At 50.2% G+C, this 19,994-nt stretch overlaps 1 protein-coding gene across 1 annotated transcript in view; it reads right to left on the bottom strand.

The window, feature by feature from the left end:
* RNF17 (ring finger protein 17) overlaps window positions 1–19,994 on the bottom strand; it is a 170,672-nt gene that overhangs the window by 21,497 nt on the left and 129,181 nt on the right. The window contains exons 26-27 of the mRNA XM_074982032.1: window positions 19,087–19,167; window positions 656–781 (exon numbers count right to left, since the gene is read on the bottom strand). Coding sequence (XP_074838133.1) covers window positions 656–781; window positions 19,087–19,167 — 207 coding nt within the window. The remainder of the gene's footprint in view (window positions 1–655; window positions 782–19,086; window positions 19,168–19,994) is intronic.

Genomic DNA, 19,994 nt, shown 5'->3' with positions numbered 1-19,994 from the left:
CGATAAGGTGCAGAGAAGTTCAGAATACAAAATGGTACAAAAAGAAATAACAGAAGCAAAGTCTTGGCTTCTTCCCTCTCTATAAAGAGGAAATGTTATTCAGGATGAAGTGAGGAAAAAAGCCACATACCCTAAAGTTTGACACTTCTAAAGAAATCAGATCAGAAGAAGTAGGGAGAGTCAGATATCTTACTGAAGAAGTGTCCTTAAAATAATTTGAGAATTTAAATCTGTTTCTGAAGCTAACTATAGTTAACTAACTTTTGAATGATAGCCCATCACTGTAAGTTTTATATCAGTTTAGAATAATAAATTCATTAATAAAGTTAAAACTAATTAATTAGCCATCATTTTTAATATACTTATCACTCTTGCTATGGATAAATTCAACTGCAAAAAGTTTGCAATTCTCTTTGATTTCCTTGTAACTTTGGCAGAAGTTGTACATATTTTTTCCTTTTTGGAAACTATGCTTTGATACTGCTGATATTTACATTTTGAAACATTAGTAATATGCAACAAACCTAAAAGGTATTAAAAAATGTAATGTAATAAAAATGACAACATGGCAGAAGTTCACAACCACTTATTAATTAAATGGTTAACCTTTTTAAGTTATGAGAACACCAAAAAACTACAATTAAATCTTACTTACCGGATTTGATATATTTTGATCATCTTCAAAAATACAATGCTGATGGTATGCCATGAAGGAAGACAGTGACATCCCATCAAAATAAATATTAACGGATACTTTGCCCCAGGGATTATCTGGACGTTTCTGTTCGAATAAAACAAAGTGGACTACTACCATGTCATCCTGGCTGAGATTTTGCAAATAGTCATGAAAGAGAAAATTACTTATCTGTAACTGGAAGTTATTTGTGATATTTGGTCCTACTTGTATTCCAAATTTGGGGCCACATACATGTCACACAAGGGAAATGGAAGTTTTGAGTAGCAATATTCACTGACATGCATGTGGACTGTATGTTCTCTTGTACTCCAAGTGAGGTTCCAAGAGGACATGCCCACTCCTTCAGTTATATATATATATACACACACACACACACACACACACAAATATGGGTAAGTATCAGGCAGTGATCAGCTTGGAGGCGGGTGGAAGGATGAAAGAGGTATCATTGCTTGCAGGATAGCATAGCTCACAGCCACATCTTCTGTTGCTGCCTGGGTAATGACATTGGTCAGTGAAGATATGGACAGAGTGCCAGGTTGCCACTGTAGTTGGGCAGCTGCCCCACTCCAGCAAGGGAGAGGTTAAAAGTAGGCTGATGGTAGCCTGCGCAAACCCTTCCAGTCAGAGAAAGGCTTATGGGAAGCCAAAGAGCTCTTTGCTGGGCTAGCCCTACAGTAAAACTCCAAGTTATGTGGGGGTTGCATTCCTCACAACCCCTGTGTTACTCAAATTTCATGTAAGTCAGGGGATGGGAACCCCTCCTTCCTCCTTTGAGCTCCTGGGAGCCTGGAGCCAAGAGCGCAGCAGTGCCTGGTCACTTTCCAGGCTTGTGCTCAGCTGCAGGGAGCCAGGAACCAAGCATAGCAACGCTGGGAAACTGGCTCTCCAGGGATTTTGAGGAGGAGGGAGGGGAGAAGAGGGAGAGGGTGGGGAAGCCCCTCAGCCCTGGGGAACAAGGAGCCAGGCACAGCAGTGCCTGGTCAGTTTCCCAGCTCCCCTCTGCTTGGGGGAGCTGGGAAACTGATCAGGCACTGCTGCACCTGGCTCTCAGTTCCCTGGGCTGAGGGGCTCCCCTCCTCCCAGCAGCAGCGCCTCTCTGGCTTCCCCCACCTGGGTGAAGCTGGGGAAAGCTGTGCCCCCTTGCCCAGGGGGAAGCGGGTGGCTGGAGCCCAGGATTTTGACATTTGCATTAATATGATTAACACGTGTGTCAGAATTGTGTAAATCGGAGGTTTACTGTAATATAAGGGGCTGTTCAGCAGAGCAGAGACCAGTTGGGTCCTAACAAGCAAGGATGAGTGACTGGTTCCCAGGGAGAAGCACTTTGTGTGGAGCAGTACTGGGCAGATTCAGAGGAGTCAAGATAAAGGGGCTTCAGCCCAGTACCGGTTAGGACTTTGCCCTTGACAAAGGGCTGAGAAGATGCAAATGTCATGGAAAGTGGCCCAGGGATCATTGAGAGCAAATAAGGGGAGAGGAGGAGGGCAGCAAAAGATTGCTACCAGATAATCTCTGGGCCATGACCCAGAGTTGTGGGGGGACTTAGGTCCCACATTCCTTTTGCATCACACATCTCGCCACCCAAAAAACCCATGGCCTTTACAGACTTGGCTAACCCCTGAGTCAAGGGACTAGACTTCGGAGGCTGCAGTTGGTTACAGTGGTAGGTGTATTGATTGAGGATTGCTGATACCTCTAGAAATGGGTGAGAATAGGGTGGCATGCACTGCCATTGGGCAGTGACCTGAAAAGGACACTGCAGTCCAGGGATCAATGTGTGTCCAGAGAGACAGTGGAGATAACAGAGCAGCATGATAATGAGCAAGACAGTGGATAGAAGGCAGCATGCTTCAATGGACAGAGTTAATTCCCAGGGTGACCAGCAAGAGGTGCCACAACAGTGAGCTGACCCTATTACAGCTATCCGGCATGTCTTCCCAGTAACGTCTTCCTAGCCACTATGGAGGCAAAGGTCAAGCAGTGGGCCATGATGATGACTAACAGTAGCACTCTGTGATGCCTTTTGGTATGTGTTGTGATGGGAGGGCTTGGCCGTGCAACCTTTCTGCAATAGCTATGAAAAGGAGTGGAGGCAAGGGTCCTGTCAAGGCAGAATGTGTGCACAGTGGACAACTGGTGACTAGAATCCAACCTGTCTGAGTGAAGTGCGGCTTAGGAAGGAAGACCGGGAGGTGGCTGGAGTGGTTGAGGTATAACTCAGACCACTTTCATGCAAAATTTAGGGTGAAGGTATGACAAAACTTTGTCTTTGACTCTATGGCTATGTCTACACTAGCCAAAAACTTCGAAATGGCCACGCAAATGGTCATTTCAAAGTTTACTAATGAAGTGCTGAAATAGATGTTCAGCACCTCATTAGCATGTGGGCAGCCACGGCACTTCAAAATTGACGCGGCTCACTGCTGCACGGCTCGTCCAGATGGGGCTCCTTTGTGAAAGGACCCCGCCTACTTCAAAGTCCCCTTATTCGTATGAGCAGATGGGAATAAGGGGACTTCGAAGTAGGTGGGGTCCTTTCAAAAAGGAGCCTCGTCTGGACGAGAAACGTCAATTTTGAAGTGCTGCGGCTGCCCGCATGCTAATGAGGCGCTGAATATGTATTTCGGCGCTTCATTAGTAAACTTCGAAATGGCCATTTGCGTGGCCATTTCGAAGTTTTTGGCTAGTGCAGACATAGGCTATATGGGGAGAAGGTCAGTCATCTTGGCTTCCAATCTGCTGACCTTCCTAGCAGAAGTGATGATGATGAGAAATGTGGATAAATGTGAGAGGATGATATGGTCAAAGTCTTGAAGGCTATGTCTACACTACCCCAGATGATCAACCTGCTCTTGGCTGGGTTTGATTTCACATGTCTAGTATGGATGCACAAAATCGACCTCTCAGGGTCGCAGTTGACCTCCTTCCCCAGTATAGACAGCCAAGTTACCCAAGAGTAGATATGCTGATTTTAGCTACACAATTGCCATAGCTAGAATTGCATATCGGTGGTCATCTTACTTTGCCTAGGAAAGATGTAACTGAAGAGAGGTCTGGTGAGGGTAAATGGAACAAGACTGAGGTTCTAGGGGATGCTGGTTTAAGGATCAATCCGAAGGGTTTATCAGCCCTTTCAGAAAGCAGATGGTGATAAAGTGGGAAAACACTGAGTGGCCATCCACCAGTGGGAGGAAAGCACTAAGCAGGCTCAGACCAAACTAAGGGTAAGGCCTGGCACCTTAAATTCCAGATGGTAGTCCAGGATGGTGTGATGGGGTTCTGGGGTCCCCCAAGCTCTGCACCCTGTCCGCAGGCAGGAGAGTCTCTCACTCAGCAGGAAAACAGCAGGTTTATTAGCCGACAGGACACAGCATCGTACAGAGGAGTCAGTACAGCAGGCAGAGACAGCCAGTCCAATCCATGTTGGGGAGAGGAGGCCCCGAGGGGCCCCCAGAGCCGGGGCCTGGCCCCCTCCTTGGTCTCTCTCTCCCCCAGCCCAGACTAACTGCTTCCAACTCCCAGTTCCAATTCAAACCCCTCAGGCTCCACCTCCTCCTTTGTCTGCAGTACAAAGGTGTTACCTGGTCGTCAAGGTTACACTCAGCAGGAGCCCCACACCCTCTGTGAGCCACTCACACACACACAGGTATCCCCCACTTCATCACATCTCTCCCCTCTTCCAGACCGAACTGAGCGGGGTCACTCAACTGGTGACCTGGGGAAGTTCGGGGCTCTCCCCTTGTGACAGGGCATTGGCTGTACCCTCTGTTCTCCCCTTGATGTGCACCACCTCCACATCATAGTCCTGCTGGGGGAGGCTCCAAGTCAGGAGCTTGGTCTTGGCCCTTTTCATGTGATGCAGCCGGGCAAGTTCCTTTAGTTCCCTTGGGTTGGTTGGTCTTGCTGCAGCACCAACAGATTAAACAGGTTTTTTGTGGCCTGGGTCCTGCCCCATCTGACCACCAGTCCATACAGCTGCTCCAGCCAATGTCTTGAATTCAGTTACAGTCCAGTAACGGAAGGTACAAATGCTTTCATCCTTGGCATTTAGCCAGACGACCACAATGGCTGTGTGCCTTAGTTTCCCCTTCCATGCCACACAATAGGTTTGGAATGTTCCTTCTCATGTCAGAGGTTGCAAGACTAGTTACAGGGAACAATGGTGACATTTCAGAGTTACAGACTCCTTTAGCATACAATTTATGCTTCTACATCAATGTCATCATGTCACATGGCTCTTTTTAAACATTTAGTGCATGGTATAATTTTACAGCTTTTGGTAGCAGCACCCCTTGGTTACAGCAGTCAGCGTGAGTAACAGAACAAACCCATTGCAACTGTACATTTACGTTGCTCTTTGGTAGACCACAACTTTTGTGTTACCTCCTTGAGAATCTGGTATTTTGGGGATAAATGGCTGAGGCCTTTCTTAGCACCATTAAGTTCTAATCTTCTCTCTTGCCCCCTGGGGTGGAAATTTGATCTCTCTGGCTGTGCCCTCTCTTCTAACAAGAGCTGGGCCATTGATGATCTCAGGGAGATGGCCCCCCCCCACCAGTCTGGAAATTTGCAAACCAAACTGCTTTCTGAGAGTTGTTTTGTGAGTCCCAGACGCAGAATCCACATGAAGGAATTCCTGTTTATCCCTTACTGGCCCACCAGGCCCAAAGCTCCTTTGTCCTTCCACCTCCAACTACTGCCTCCCCATGGAATCAGAAGTGGAGTCCAGTATAAGAATATAAGTGTTTTCACCATCTGGAGATGGGGAATTGCTGGCGCTCTCCTGCATCCTACAGAGACTGACTGTGCAGCTGTTTTATTTGGTTCTCACAGGGCTGCTCACATTCCCTGATAGTTTTTACTTTACTTGCACCAACTTCCAATTCCTGAGAAACTTTTACACTGCCTGCTTTGGACCCTTCCAGAGCACAGCCAGTGGTTTCATACTCAGGCGGGTCCTGGCCATCAGGAGCTGAAACAAACTTCTCCTCAGGCAAAGGGCTGCTCTGGCTCTTACAGACAAGCACCTTTCCTGTTCACTTTCCTTCACCTCACTCCCATTTTCTGCAGTCCCCACATATGGGTCAGGAAAAGTTTCAGGGAAATTCTCTTTCTTAAGAGCTTCCCCAAAACAACAACTCACCCCTGTCTGCCTCCACAGGGGCACTGCTCCCTTGAGCCACAACCAGCTCCTGGGTTTCACCTACGCCCAGGATCACTTCTGGCCCATTTGGCAGATTCCCACGTAATGCCCCTCCAGGCAGACAGCCAGTACCACCGGACAGAAGGTTAGGATCCCTTTTCTCCCTTCTGCTACCAGCTCCTTTATTTCATCAGTCAGCATAACTCCATTGCCCGTCTGTTCTTGTGTCCTGGCGAGAGGATGACTCTGGTAGGACAGAGTCCTCTCACCCGCTCCCAATAACACCTCAGCATCAGGCAAAGAACAAGTACCAGAATCGTCTGGTCTCTGGGATTCCCTGATGATACTAACTGGATCAGACCAAGTTAAAGCATCATCCCCCCTGAGAGACACAGAGGTAGGCCCACTTCCCATCTGGGCTTCAGCTGCCCTCAGATCCAGCTCTGGGATCTTGGCTCCATCTTGAGCCCCCACAGGCTCAGGCAAAGGATTCACTTCCCCAGAAGCAGAAGCACTTTTCTTGCACCAAGGACCAGTGTCCTTAGCAGGGATACCACTGCCCATCCCAGAGCCATTCCCTCTGCTCCGGCCCCCATGGCTGGATTCAGAGACACACCTGGAATGCTCTTTTCTGGTGGATCCTTCTCCAGCCACCCTAGGCTGAGGAATCCTTCTCAGATAATGGGCTAGTTTCCTCATTGGCACCTTTTCCAAACGCAGGCTCTGCTCTCTCCCCAGGCTGCTGCTGCTGTTCAACACAGACAGACAATGGGAGACACTCTCTCCTTTGTCCCAGCCCCCTGGCTGGTCTCCCCACACACACAGAAGGTGGAGCAGCTTCTCTCACAGACAACTTGCCATTCCCAGTGGACAAGCTGCTTTCCTGCACAGACACACAGGCACCTTCCTCGGCCCAGGCCTGGAAAACTCTTCGCAGGTCTGTCTTGGCCACTAGTAGATGATGGGTTGGAATCGCTCCTTCCCTCCTTGAGCTGTGGCAGGCCACTCGGTTCAGAGCTCCAGGCAGTCCAGGGTTCCCTGCCCCGATCCGGGCTCACCTTTGCAGGATTTTTCTTAACCCTCAGCTCTGCCACTGCACATCCACGCTGCCTTGACCAGCTTCTTTAATCTCGATTTGGTTTCCAGGTGCTGCCACTTCACAGTGGAGTTGCTCAGCGTGGTTGCAGGCTCTCAGGCTGATGCCCTCTGCACCCCACGATTCCTGGAAGAATCCCTTCAGTGTGCCAGGCTCCTTACGGGTCACAAGCTGCCCGGGGTTAGGCCGTAGGCCCCTCTGCCCTCTGGGACCGACTCCAACAGACTCCCAGCGGAACCCCTTCTTCAGTGTGACACCCGCTTTCAGGGACCATGAGCACCCTGTCTTGGGAAGGACTCATTCAGCGTCAGTCTCCTCAGGGGTCACTTGTTCCTGGGGGTTGGGCTCTTGGCCCCTCCACCTTCTGGGACCGACTCCAACAGATTCCCAGGAGTAACCCCTCCTCGGGTGTGACACCCCCTCTCGAGGACCACAACCGCAGTTGCTTGGGTTCGGCCGCAGGCCCCTCCGCCTTGGGGAACTGCACCTCACTGCCCTTCAGCACACCTGGGTCTCGCAGGCCCCACTTCTTCCGGGGCCCCGGTCACTTACTGCTGGATGCTCCATCCTCGGGGTGCAGAACATCCCACTTCTGACACCAGTGTGATGGGGTTCTGGGGTCCCCCAAGCTCTGCACCCTGTCCGCAGGCAGGAGAGTCTCTCACTCAGCAGGAAAACAGCAGGTTTATTAGCCGACAGGACACAGCATCGTACAGAGGAGTCAGTACAGCAGGCAGAGACAGCCAGTCCAATCCATGTTGGGGAGAGGAGGCCCCGAGGGGCCCCCAGAGCCGGGGCCTGGCCCCCTCCTTGGTCTCTCTCTCCCCCAGCCCAGACTAACTGCTTCCAACTCCCAGTTCCAATTCAAACCCCTCAGGCTCCACCTCCTCCTTTGTCTGCAGTACAAAGGTGTTACCTGGTCGTCAAGGTTACACTCAGCAGGAGCCCCACACCCTCTGTGAGCCACTCACACACACACAGGTATCCCCCACTTCATCACAGATGGTAGTCCAGCTATTTGAGCATATCTGCAGAATGAATGAACAAAAATTCAAGATCCTGATATTCAGCATGCCGGACAGCTCAAATAGGAGAGACTGACCCCACAGAGAGTAGGAAGATGGTATAGCAGATTGGTTTAGTTTCTATGAACGAGCTCCGCACCACTACACACTGGACAGGAAAAGATGGAAGGAAATAGAGAGGCATCGGACAACAATGGGTGCTGAGCCCAGGGTTGATGATGATGATGGTGGAGTCCAGGATGGTGGGGATGGATGTGTCACTGAAGACAACATGTTGGCATTGTGTCCAGGAGGTGAAATGCTTCCATTTCATAGTATAGGAAACCTGTCTGGAAGCTTGTATAGAGGAACAGGATTTGTTGGGATATCTGTGCACGGGTACAGAACTAACAACTTTAGGTTCGAAGATGATATAGTTATCATTGAGGAAGATGAGGAGAAGCTAGTGAAAATGGTGCAGGTGCTAAGAGAAGAAAGGGAGCGGTACAGACTGATTATGAACATCGATAAAACAAAAACAATGGTATTTGGAGACAAGGAAATAGGAAGAAACATCAGCGTAGATGGTATTGGACTAGAAAATGTAGAGAAGTTCACATATCTGGGGAGCAACGTAATGTATGATCTAGACTGTAAGAAGGAAATAACTACTAAAATAGTGAAATCAAGAGAGTTTGAAGGCAATGGATAAGATCTGGAAAAACAAAGCAATTAGCTTAGGAACAAAGCTGAGCATCTTGAAAACGTGTGTATTCAACAGCATGTTGTACAGATGTGAGACATGGTTGATAACAAAAGATTCAAAAAGAATATTGGCATCCAAAAGGAGTTGTTACAGAAAGATTCTGAGAATAGGATGGATGCAGAAGGTCACCAATGAGGAATTATATAGAAAGATACAGCCGAAAGAGAACCTGCTGCAGAAGGTTATAAAATAGAAGCTACACCTATTTGGGCATATTTGCAGAATGAATGACGAACAAAAAATCAAGACCCTGGTATTCGGCATAATGGATGGTTCGAATAAGAGCCAAATACCACAGAGAACGTGTACACTAGTGCCACACCAAATTGAGCCACTCTGCACTGGACAGGGAAAGATGGAAAGGAATAGTGAGAGAGGCATCAGACACCCAGGGGTGGTGAGCCCAAGGTTATCGATGATGATTTGTTGGGGAAAAATCAATAATTTGCATAAAGGGAAATTGTGCCTCACCAATCTGATAGAATTCTTTGAGGGGGTCAATAAGCATGGGGAGAAGGTGGATCCAGTAAAAATAGTTTATATAATTTTGCAGAAAGTGTTTGTCAAGATCCTGCATGAAAAAGCTCAAGCAAAATAAACTGTCACAGGATAAGAGGGAAGATCTTCTGATGGATTAGTAATTGGTTAAAAGAAAAGAAACAAAGGGTAGGAATAAATGGTCAGATGTCAGAATGGAGAGAGGTAAAAAGTGGTGTCCCCCAGGTATCTGTTCTGGGGCCAGAACCATTCAATAAATTCATAACCAATCTGGGAGGAAAAAAAAAGAGTAAACATTGAAGTGGCAAAATATACACATTATACAACACTACTCTAGATAGTTCAGTCCCAAGCAGAAAGCAAAGTGCTACAAAAGATCTCACAAAACTAGAGTGACTGGACAACAAAATGGTAGATGAAATTCAATGTTGATAAAGGCAAATTAATGTACATTGGAAAATATAATCCCATCTATACCTATAAAATGGTAAATCTAAATTAGCTGTTACCACTTAAAGAATAATCTCTTGGAGTCATTGTGGATAGTTATTTGAAAACATCCAATCAATATGCAGTGGCAGTCAAAAAAGCAAACAATGTTGAGAATCATTAAAAAAGGGATAGAAAATGACTGTCATGTTGCCTCTATATACGTCCATGGTGATACAGGATCGCTCACCAGACTTGCAGCGCCTGCCAGGCATTTTGGGAATTACTTCAGTCCCAGAGGGCACCTCAGGTGGTGAGGTCTCTTCCATCCTTGTTTCTGCCTACAGCCCTGTTAGGTGCCATTCACTCAAAGTCTGCTTCATTGCACAACCCTCCAGTGTGTCACCATGTTTTCTCCTCTCATCTGAGGGACTTCAGCAAGAACCCAGGCACCCATTGCAGTATCTTGGCAGTCCACTGCTAAAGGAGCAGCCTAGTTACGGGGGGTGAGCTGGCAATACTACAGGCCCTGGCTGAGGGACCATGCAAATATAATTTTCTGCTGCCTCTTCCTTCTAGCTCACTGTCTCTATTCCCTGACAACTTCTCTGTACCCCGTTCCTTTTGCTCCTACTTCTGGCCTCAGCTCCTTCGCTCTCTTCCCAGGCCCACTCATGCAGCCCACTCACTAGTTTTGATTGCTCATCGCTGAACCACATTATGAAACTACTAGGGATGCTAAAGAGTGAGAAATCTGGTAACTGACTAACCACCAAAATTTCTGTTGGTCACTCAGTTAACCATTCCTCAACGTCCAGCACACAGGCTGGCTCAGCTTCTGTCCCCGCCATGGGGATTGGGATCTTTCCCCCCTCCTCCACTGCTCTGCATTTAAAATTTAAATGTAGAGCAGCAGAAGAGCAGCGGGGGACTGGGGAGCAGGGAAGAGCCTGATTCATGCAGTGTGGACAGAAGCTGAGCCTGTGTGCCATCTTAGCCTTTTAAATGCAGAGTGGCAGGGGAGGGAAGGGGAATAGAAACTGACTAGCCTGTGTGCTGACTCAGCCTTTTAAATGAACAGTGGCGGCAGGGAAAAAGAAAGGTTACTCACCGTAGTAACGGTGGTTCTTCGAGATGTGTCCCCGTGGTCGCTCCACATTAGGTGTCGGGCTCGCCCGGCGCCGCAGATCGGATCTTCCAAGCAGTTTCTGCCGGACCGCGCATGCGCCGGTGCGTGCCACTCCCCCGCGCGCTCCCGGCCACGTGCGCGATCTGGTCCCCGCCAGTTCCTTGACCAACCGCCTCGGATGCTCCTGCAAAACACTAAACAGAGATCCGGAGCGGGGAGGATGGGCGGGTAGTGGAGCACCCACGGGGACACATCTCGAAGAACCACCGTTACTACGGTGAGTAACCTTTCTTTCTTCTTCGAGTGTCCCTGTGGGTGCTCCACATTAGGTGACTACCCAGCAGTAACCCAAGATAGGAGGTGGGTAATCGGATTATGTGCAGCTTGTCCCCGAGAGGACCGCTGTCGAAGACGGGTATCCTCTTGGAATACCCTGTGAAGGGCGTAATGTTTGGCGAAGGTGTCACAGGATGACCAGGTCGCCACTCTGCAAATGTCTTTTAGCGCAACGCCCTTGAAAAAGGGGTGTTGATGCTGCCACCGCCCTAGTGGAATGAGCCCTGGGCATGGCCAGGAAAGGAGTCTTTTTGAGTTTGTAGCACATTTTTAGGCAAGATACGATGTGCTTCGAGATTCTCTGCGAAGAGAGACATTCTCCTTTTGATTTGGGAGCGATAGAGACTAGGAGTCTATCCGTTCTCTGGAAGGACTTGGTCCTGTCTATATAGAAAGCTAGCGCCTCCTCACGTCCAGGAGGTGTAGGCGCGCCTCTTTGTTAGAGTTATGAGGCTTTGGATAAAACGAGGGTAAACAATAGGTTCGTTAGTATGAAACTCAGAAAGAAACTTTAGGAACAAAGGCTGGATGCAGCCGTATGGTTACCACCTCCTTGGAAAAAACAGCGCAGGGTGGCATTGCCATAACTGCCGCAAGCTCGCTCACCCTGCGAGCTGACGTGATTGCGAGAAGAAAGATCGTCTTTATCATAAGGAGGCAGAGGGAAACCGTGGCCAAAGGCTCGAACGGTGGTCCCCTTTTCGCATTAAGCACCAGGTCCAAGTTCCACGAAAGTGGAAGCGGTTTCCGAGGGGGGTATAGGTTTACCAGCCCTTTAAGGAACCTGGCAACCATGGGATGGGCGAACACCATGTGCCCTGTCTCTCCGTGTCTGAATGCCAAAAAGGCGGCAAGGTGGACCTTAACGAGGATAGCGAGAGTCCTCCTCTCTTGAGGTCCAGTAAATACTCTAATATCACAGCCATAGGCACTGAAAAGGGGGGCTAGCTGTTTGGTAGAACACCACGCCGTAAAGCGAGTCCACTTCTGCTTGTAGGTCTTCCTGGTGGAAGTCCTCCTGCTACTTTCTAGGGCGTGCTGCACTTCCTCCATACATGTGCTCTCTAGGGAGCTGAGCCATGGATCAACCACGTTTGTAGTCGCAGGCCTTGGGGGTGCGGATGCACTATGGACCCCTGGGCTTGCGTGAGCAGATCCGGCGCCACCGGAAGGGGCATCGGTGGCCGGTCCGACATGCGCAGGAGTAGGGGGAACCATTGCTGTCGATCCCATGTTGGGACTATCGGGATCATTCAGGCTCCTTCCCTCCTGGCTTTCTGCAACACTGTGTGGATGAGCACTGTGGGAGGGAAAGCGTAAAGCAGGGGGCCCCTCCATGAGATCGCGAAGGCGTCCCTCAGGGACCCCCATCCCAGTCCTGCCCTGGAGCAGAATAGTGGGCACTTCTTGTTGTGCTGAGTAGCAAACAGGTCTATCTGGGGAAAAAACCCCATGCATGAAAAAATCGGTTGCAGCAGATCGGGACGGATCTGCCACTCGTGCGTGAGTGCGAAATGCGTGCTCAGCTGGTCTGCCTTCACATTGTGAGCGCCTGGGAAGTACGAGGCTTTCAAGGTTATGTTGTTGGCGATGCAGCAGTTTCACGACCGGACTGCTTCTGCACATAAGGCACGGGACCGAGCTCCTCCTTGCCGATTTATATAAAACATGGTGGAGGTATTGTCTATACTGATCCCGACTACATTGCCTTTTATATGGTCTCGAAAGTGTCTGCAGGCGTTGAACACTGCTCTGAGCTCCAGTATATTTGTGTGTGGTGACTGCTCCGTGGAGGACCACGGCCCTTGCGTCACCTCTTCGCCCATGTGTGCTCCCCACCCTATGAGGGAGGCGTCTGTAGTAAGAAAAAACCAGTATGTGTGGTTGGTGGAAGGGTACCCCTGTTAGCAGGTTTTCGGGGTTTACCCACCATTGCAGGGATTTGCGCACCTCTGTTGTGGGCGACGCCACCCTGTGAACAGTGTGTGCTGCTGGGTTGTATACGCTCGCCAGCCAGTGCTGCATGCTGAGCATGTGTAACCTGGCGTTCTGTTGTACGAACGCCGCTGCTGCCACGTGGCCCAGCAGCTGTAAGCACGTTAGAACCAGCACCGTAGGGCTGAAGGTGAAGACTTGCACGAGGGAGCCGACGGCCCAAAAGGGAGTCTCTGGTAGATACGCCCTCGCTGTAATAGAATTTATGTGTGCCCCTACGAACTCTATGTCCTGCGTGGGGTCTATCTTTGATTTTGTCAGATTGATAACCAGGCCGAGCGAGAGAACGTGCCTGTTGTGACGCATATTATGCGTAGTACCTCCTTCGAGGCCCCTTTGAGTAGGCAGTCATCCGGATACTGGAATATAAATACCCCGTCTGTGCAGGTAGGCTGACACCACTGCCAAGGGCTTGGTGAAGACTCTGGGGGCCGAGGAGAGTCCAAACGGTAGGACCTTGTATTGAAAATGTTCTTTGCCTACCATGAGAAACCAGAGGAATTGTAGGTGAGCCGGATGAATAGTTATGTGAAAATACGCGTCTTATAAGTTGAGGGCTGCGAACCAATCTCCATCGTCTAGTGCCGTAAGGATGGAGGCGATTGTGATCATCCGAAAGCGTTGCTTGCGCAGGTACCGGTTGAGGCCTCGAAAATCTAAGATGGACCTCCCGCCTCCTGTCTTTTCCCCGTGAGGAAGTACCTGGAGTAGAACCCTCTCCCTTGCAGTTGCTCCGGCATTCTTTTCACTGCCCCTATGAGCATGAGATGGTCTACCTCCTGCTTGAGCCTCGCCACGTGGGAGGCCTCCTGGAGGTGGGGCCTGGGTGGAGGTCATGGCGGTGGGAGCGACTGGAAGGGGATGGCGTACCCCGTGGCTATGATCTCCAGCACCCATTTGTCTGTGGTGATCCTTCACCACTGGTTATAGAATGGTCGGAGGTGATGGTGGAATAACCGCTTCGGATGACCTTGCGACGGTAGTGATGGCGCAGCCCTGGATCTGTGTGTCAAACTTGTGGCCTTTGGCCCTGCCCCGAGGACGCACGGCTGTGTTGGGAACGATGCCTGGGAGTTCTGTACTGCTGGTGCTGTTGATGTCGCCCTTGCTCGTAACCCCTGTGGTACTGGGGACGCTGTTGCTGAGTCCGCAACATCCAGGGCGATCTGAACTCCCGTCCTCGAGGCCGCATAGCCTTCTCGCATGATGGCCTTGAGCACTGGTTTCTTGCCCTCTGGAAGCGAGTCCATGAGGGAGGCTAACCTAATATGGTTATCGAAATTATGGTTCGCTAGATGCGCTGCGTAATTTGCCATTCGCAACAGTAGAGTGGAGGAGGAGTAGACCTTTCTGCCCAACAGCTCTAGCTTTTTGGCATGTTTGTCTGTTCCCCCACATTGCGACTACTCCACCACCAAGGAATTTGGTTGTGGGTGGCTGAACAGGAACTCCGTGCCCTTTGTCGGCACGAAGTTTTTTTTTTTTTTTTTTTTTGCTCTCTTGTGGACAGGCGGAATAGTCGCAGGAGTCTGCCATATCGTAGTGGCAGACTCCAAAATGGCGTCATTAAGCGGTATTGCTATTTTGGAGGAGGCCGGAGGTCTCAGATTTTTGAGGAGCTTATGGTGTTTCTCTTGCACCTTAGCTGTCTGGATGCCTTGCGTGAAGGCCATCCTCGTAAAACAGCTCTTGGAACTGTTTGAGATTGTCCGGAGGATGGACGTCCCCCGGGGCCGTAGCCTCATCCGGGGAGGAGAGCGAGGAACCACTGGGATACGTCTCTGTGGACCCTTCCGGTTCCTGCTGGTGACGATACACCCTGTCACTAGAGGTTTGCGAGGGAAAATCTCGGGGTTCCATAACCAGTCCCCCCTGAGATGCTTGAGTCTCCGTCCCCGGTCGCAATTGCCCTCGGGGGTACGAGATCGTTTGTGGGGATCTTTCCCTGGTAGATAGCCGATGGTGTCTATGCCCCGCGTGGTAGGGGCGACCATGGCAGTATAGGCACTGTTCTTGGGAAGGTGACCTAGACCACTCCCTTGGTGCATACCCTCTGCGTCTGGGGGAGGGCTGGAGAGAGCGATTTCGCATAATAGTCCAGCGGTTCAAACCCCAGGAAGGGTGAAGGTGTTCCCAGCCAGGGTGAGGCTGGTTGCAAAAAATGGAGAAGGGGGCTCCGGGTAGGCTAGGGGGGACCCCTGTCTTCTGGTTGGAGTCTGTAACATAAGCGGAGGGCTGTGAGAAAGCAGCTCCACAGCCCTGTCTGGAGAGGGGCTGCAACGCCTCCTCTTGTGTGCAGCCTTCCCCCTCCCTTGAGGAGGTAACTCCGCCCCCTGACTTACAGGGGATCCCGGCCCCGTGCGCACCGAGCTCGGCACCCTTGAGGGCGGTGCCGCAGGTGCGGTGTGCTCCGGTGCCTGCAGGCTACGTGCCTGCGCGCTCTGCACCGCCGGTTCCCCAGGGGTCGGTGCCGCTGCCTGCGGTGCCGCCGGTACCGGCGCTTGTTTAGCCGCCGCCCTGCCTGCGGTGCGGGTCGGCTGGCTGATTATCGGAGGCTGAGCCGCTTCCACGTGGCTTTCCGTGCCGCCGCCGATCAGCTGTTGCTGCGGCTGGGGGCTGCTCGCTCCTCCCGTCCCGCTCGCTATTGTTGCCGGCAGGGATCGGGCTGGGGAGACTTTCCTCCGTTTTTGGCAGCTTTCCTTTTATGGGCCCCGCAGGGTCCCTCCTGCTGCGGCCGCTCCGGCACGTCTGGCTGGAGGGCCTTATGAAAAAGCAGTTTTAAGCCGCTGCCCTGCCTGCGGTGCGGGGCGGCTGGCTGATCATCGAAGGCTGAGCCGCTTCCACGTGGCTCTCCCTGCCGCCGCCGATCAGCTGTTGCTGCGGCTGGGGGCTGTGCGCTCCTCCCGTCCCGCTCGCTGTTGCTGCCGGCAGGGATCGGGTTGGGGAGACTTTCCTCCGTTTCTGCCTGATGGAGTTAGGGAGGCAGCTTTCCTTTTATGGGCCCCGGAGGGTCCCTCCTGTTGCGGCCGCTCCGGCAGGTCTGGCTGGAGGGCCTTATCCAAAGCAGCATTTTAAGCCGCATCTCCCTGTCTCTCCTTAATCACCTCTGGGCAGGACTCACATTTTTCAAAGCCTGAAGAGGACATTGTTGGTGAGTCTTTCAGTTGTTAAGCGGGTACTTAGCACCTTCCCTGTGCTGTTTTCCCCGTCCGACGGCCTGCCCCAGCAGGAGGGCTGATGGCCCAATGCTCCTGGCCTCCGGCGCTTGTTACTGGGACTGGATTGAAGCTGTCCCGCTTGTAGTTTGTTTGTTGCTTTTGTTTTTTTTTTTTTTTTGCAAAAATAACAACCGGCTAACTTGCAGTAGCCTAAGTACTTGAAAAACTTTAAAGCAAAGCAGTTAAAGCCATTGAATACGCTACTTGGCCTTAGCCTAGTTCGGATTCCGTCTGCAGCCGACGGCGGTTAAGAGGAACTGGCAGGGACCGGATCGCGCACGTGGCCGGGAGCGCGCGGGGGAGTGGCGCGCACCGGCGCATGCGCGGTCCGGCAGAAACTGCTTGGAAGATCCGATCTGCGGCGCCGGGCGAGCCCGACACCTAATGTGGAGCACCCACGGGGACACTCGAAGAAGAACTGCCTCATCCCAGCGCAAGAAATGCTTATCAGTTAGTCATGTAACCAGATACTCTTTTACGTCCCATAGAAACTACCCAGGCAAATGAGGCTAAACTAACGATATACAATTGACAAAGTGTTCTCTTCAGTTATGAGCATGAAGAAAGAGAATTCCGAAACCAATCACGGAATGAGAGATGGAACTGAAGGAGCATCACCCTACACAGTCTCTTACAACTTCACCTGTAGCATGAGGCAATGTACAACATATGTGGGTCAATGAACAGCTCTACTGAAAACGACTTGCTCATGGTACATATGCACAGCCACATTTGGGATACATATAGGCTACGTCTACACGTGAAGCCAACATCGAAATAGGTTATTTCGATGAATAACGTCTACACGTCCTCCAGGGCTGGCAACGTCGATGTTCAACTTCGACGTTGCACGGCACCACATCGAAATAGGCGCTGCGAGGGTACGTCTACACGCCAAAGTAGCACACATCGAAATAAGGGTGCCAGGCACAGCTGCAGACAGGGTCACAGGGCGGACTCAACAGCAAGCCGCTCCCTTAAAGGGCCCCTCCCAGACACAGTTGCACTAAACACAAGATACACAGAGCCGACAACTGGTTGCAGACCCTGTGCCTGCAGCATGGATCCCCAGCTGCCGCAGCAGCAGCCAGAAGCCCTGGGCTAAGGGCTGCTGCCCACGGTGACCATAGAGCCCCGCAGGGGCTGGAGAGAGAGCATCTCTCAACCCCCCAGCTGATGGCCGCCATGGAGGACCCGGCAATTTCGATGTTGCGGGACGCGGATCGTCTACACGGTCCCTACTTCGACGTTGAACATCGAAGTAGGGCGCTATTCCGATCCCCTCATGGGATTAGCGACTTCGACCTCTCGCCGCCTAACATCGAAGTTAACTTCGAAATAGCGCCCGACGCGTGTAGCCGCGACGGGCGCTATTTCGAAGTTAGTGCCGCTATTTCGAAGTAGCGTGCACGTGTAGACACAGCTATAGAGACCATAATTCAAAGAGGAATACAAAATTTATTTTTTATCAAACATCACACTAGCCTAACCCCCATTACACGTTGACAGAGTTGGCAGTATACGTGTTAAAGCAAAAAAGAAAACCAACAAGATTCCACATTTATCTGCCCTTGAGATAACAGCACTGAAAATATAGCCTTCTTCCTTACAACAAAGGTCTGGTTCCATTTGTGCAAATACCCACCAAGCCACAGCACCCAAACATTTTTCACATCTGAGAATGAGACAGCATTTGACTCTCACTTCTCAAGTTATACTTCCTGAGATGTCTAAGTACATCGCAAGTGATTTGAAATGGCAATGTGTTTAATTTAAGCAAGATAACATTTAATCCAAATATTAACAGTAAGTAAGGCTAAGATTTAGTCAGCGGAATTTTTTTAGTATAAGTCATGGACAAGCCACAGGCTCTAAACAAAAATTTGCAGCTTGAGACCTGTACATGACCAAATAAATCTCAGCTTTTGGAACCCTGCTGCGTGGTCTGACAGCCACTGACAGCCTACTACTCCAAAACCCTCCAGGATTTGCTCTCCCAATGGCCTCCAGAGCTGCCACTGTTCTAGCCAGCCCTGGGAACACTGCCTCAGCTCCCCAAGGCCACTGTCCACGTGTATCCTGTGGTCAGCCACACTCTTCATTTCTTGCCTCCCCCCAACCCCCAAGGCCACCTGAAGAGCTGCCAGTGCAGCTTGCTCTGGGGACCACCCAAGCAGTTGATGCCGGGGCCACTCCAGCAATGGGCAGTGTGGCTGGTCCCAGGGCTGTCCCCAGGGCCTGTCCCTGAGGCCAGATGCATCATCCATTTACTGAATGCTCCCTAAAGCAAGCTCCCCAAGCCTGCTGCTCAGACCTTCCATTGCGCTGCCCTGCAACCACTGCTCCTGTGCAACTGGCCCCAGAGCTACCCTAGCAGATGCCAGTGCAGCTGGTCCCAGCTGCTTGGGTGGCCTTGGGGCCAGCTGCACCAGTGTCTGCAGCTGTCACAGAGATCACAGAAAACCTTGGAATCCATGACTTCTGCAACCTCTGTGAAAGGAGAGGTTCTAATATTGGTATGTGAAAGTGGAAAGAACTCACATAAATCACAATGTTAACAGCCACATAAATGCATTTTGGTACCTTTAAAACCAACACGACTAAGCTCTAGAACGTGTGACAGGAGTCACAGTTAAAGCAGAAATCATACAATTTGTCTTTGACAATGTATGTCGTGAGCTACTATAAAGAAAATAGTTTTACTCCTTTCATCAAGTATGCCTAATATACATTAAAGAAAAAAAATATTTCCTGTGTCTGAACGTAAGTTACCAGAAGATGTATTTCAACAACTCTCTTTGTCAGTAGTTCTTGAAGGAGTTCTACTGCATCTGGCTGCCAAAAATTTCCAACCTAGGTAGTAACATGGGAAAAACACAAACATCTCAGACACTTGTAAAGATCAACAAGAATAGTGTACTAAATCATGAACTTAGTATGTATTTTCACCGTAATATTCTATAAAACCAAAGCTTCATTAATAAAATCCAAGACACATTTGATGCATCTCCTACAGTTAAGAGTTGTTATACTAGGGAGTGTTAATCAATACCATACGTTAGTTGCAACATATACCCCATTAAGAAAGATTATATATATGCTATTAATATAATATACACTATTAAAAATAGATGGTATGAAGTTAATTATACTCTTCCCACAATTCTTTTCACCCACATAAAGCATCCCACAGCACTCTGCATAACTGAATTCAGCTTTGGTCTTAGGATACATCTACACTGATATAAATTCGATTTTATTAAAACTGGATTGTATAAACCTGGGTTTTATAAATTCAAAGTTGAGTATCCTCATCTCCCCACAAAGTCAACTTAGTGCTGCCACACTGAATCGCCAAACATCGATTGTTGCAGCAGTGCACTGTGGGAACCTCTCTCTCAGTTCCCTCAGCGCCATATCATGGTGGGTTTTTTCGGTGGTGCAGCATGGGAAAAAGATGCCCCGCAAGTGGTTGTGAGTACGTGATGTCATCTTCCCACATTGCTTTCCACTGGAGGATAACGAGGGCAATGCAAACAACCATTTTTTCAGAATGAAAGAAGGAAAAATAGGGAAAACCAAATAGGCTGGCTTCAGAAGATGACTGAACCATGTAAACTGGTTGCTTAGCTGCTGTTCCCCCATAGAAAGAACACCTTTAAGTACGGCTTTTATGTTAT

This window comes from Carettochelys insculpta, chromosome 1 (genome assembly GCF_033958435.1).
Source record: "Carettochelys insculpta isolate YL-2023 chromosome 1, ASM3395843v1, whole genome shotgun sequence".
NCBI lineage: Eukaryota > Metazoa > Chordata > Testudines > Carettochelyidae > Carettochelys > Carettochelys insculpta.
Note: the sequence above shows the minus strand (reverse complement) of the source record. Positions and strands in the feature narration are given on the sequence as shown.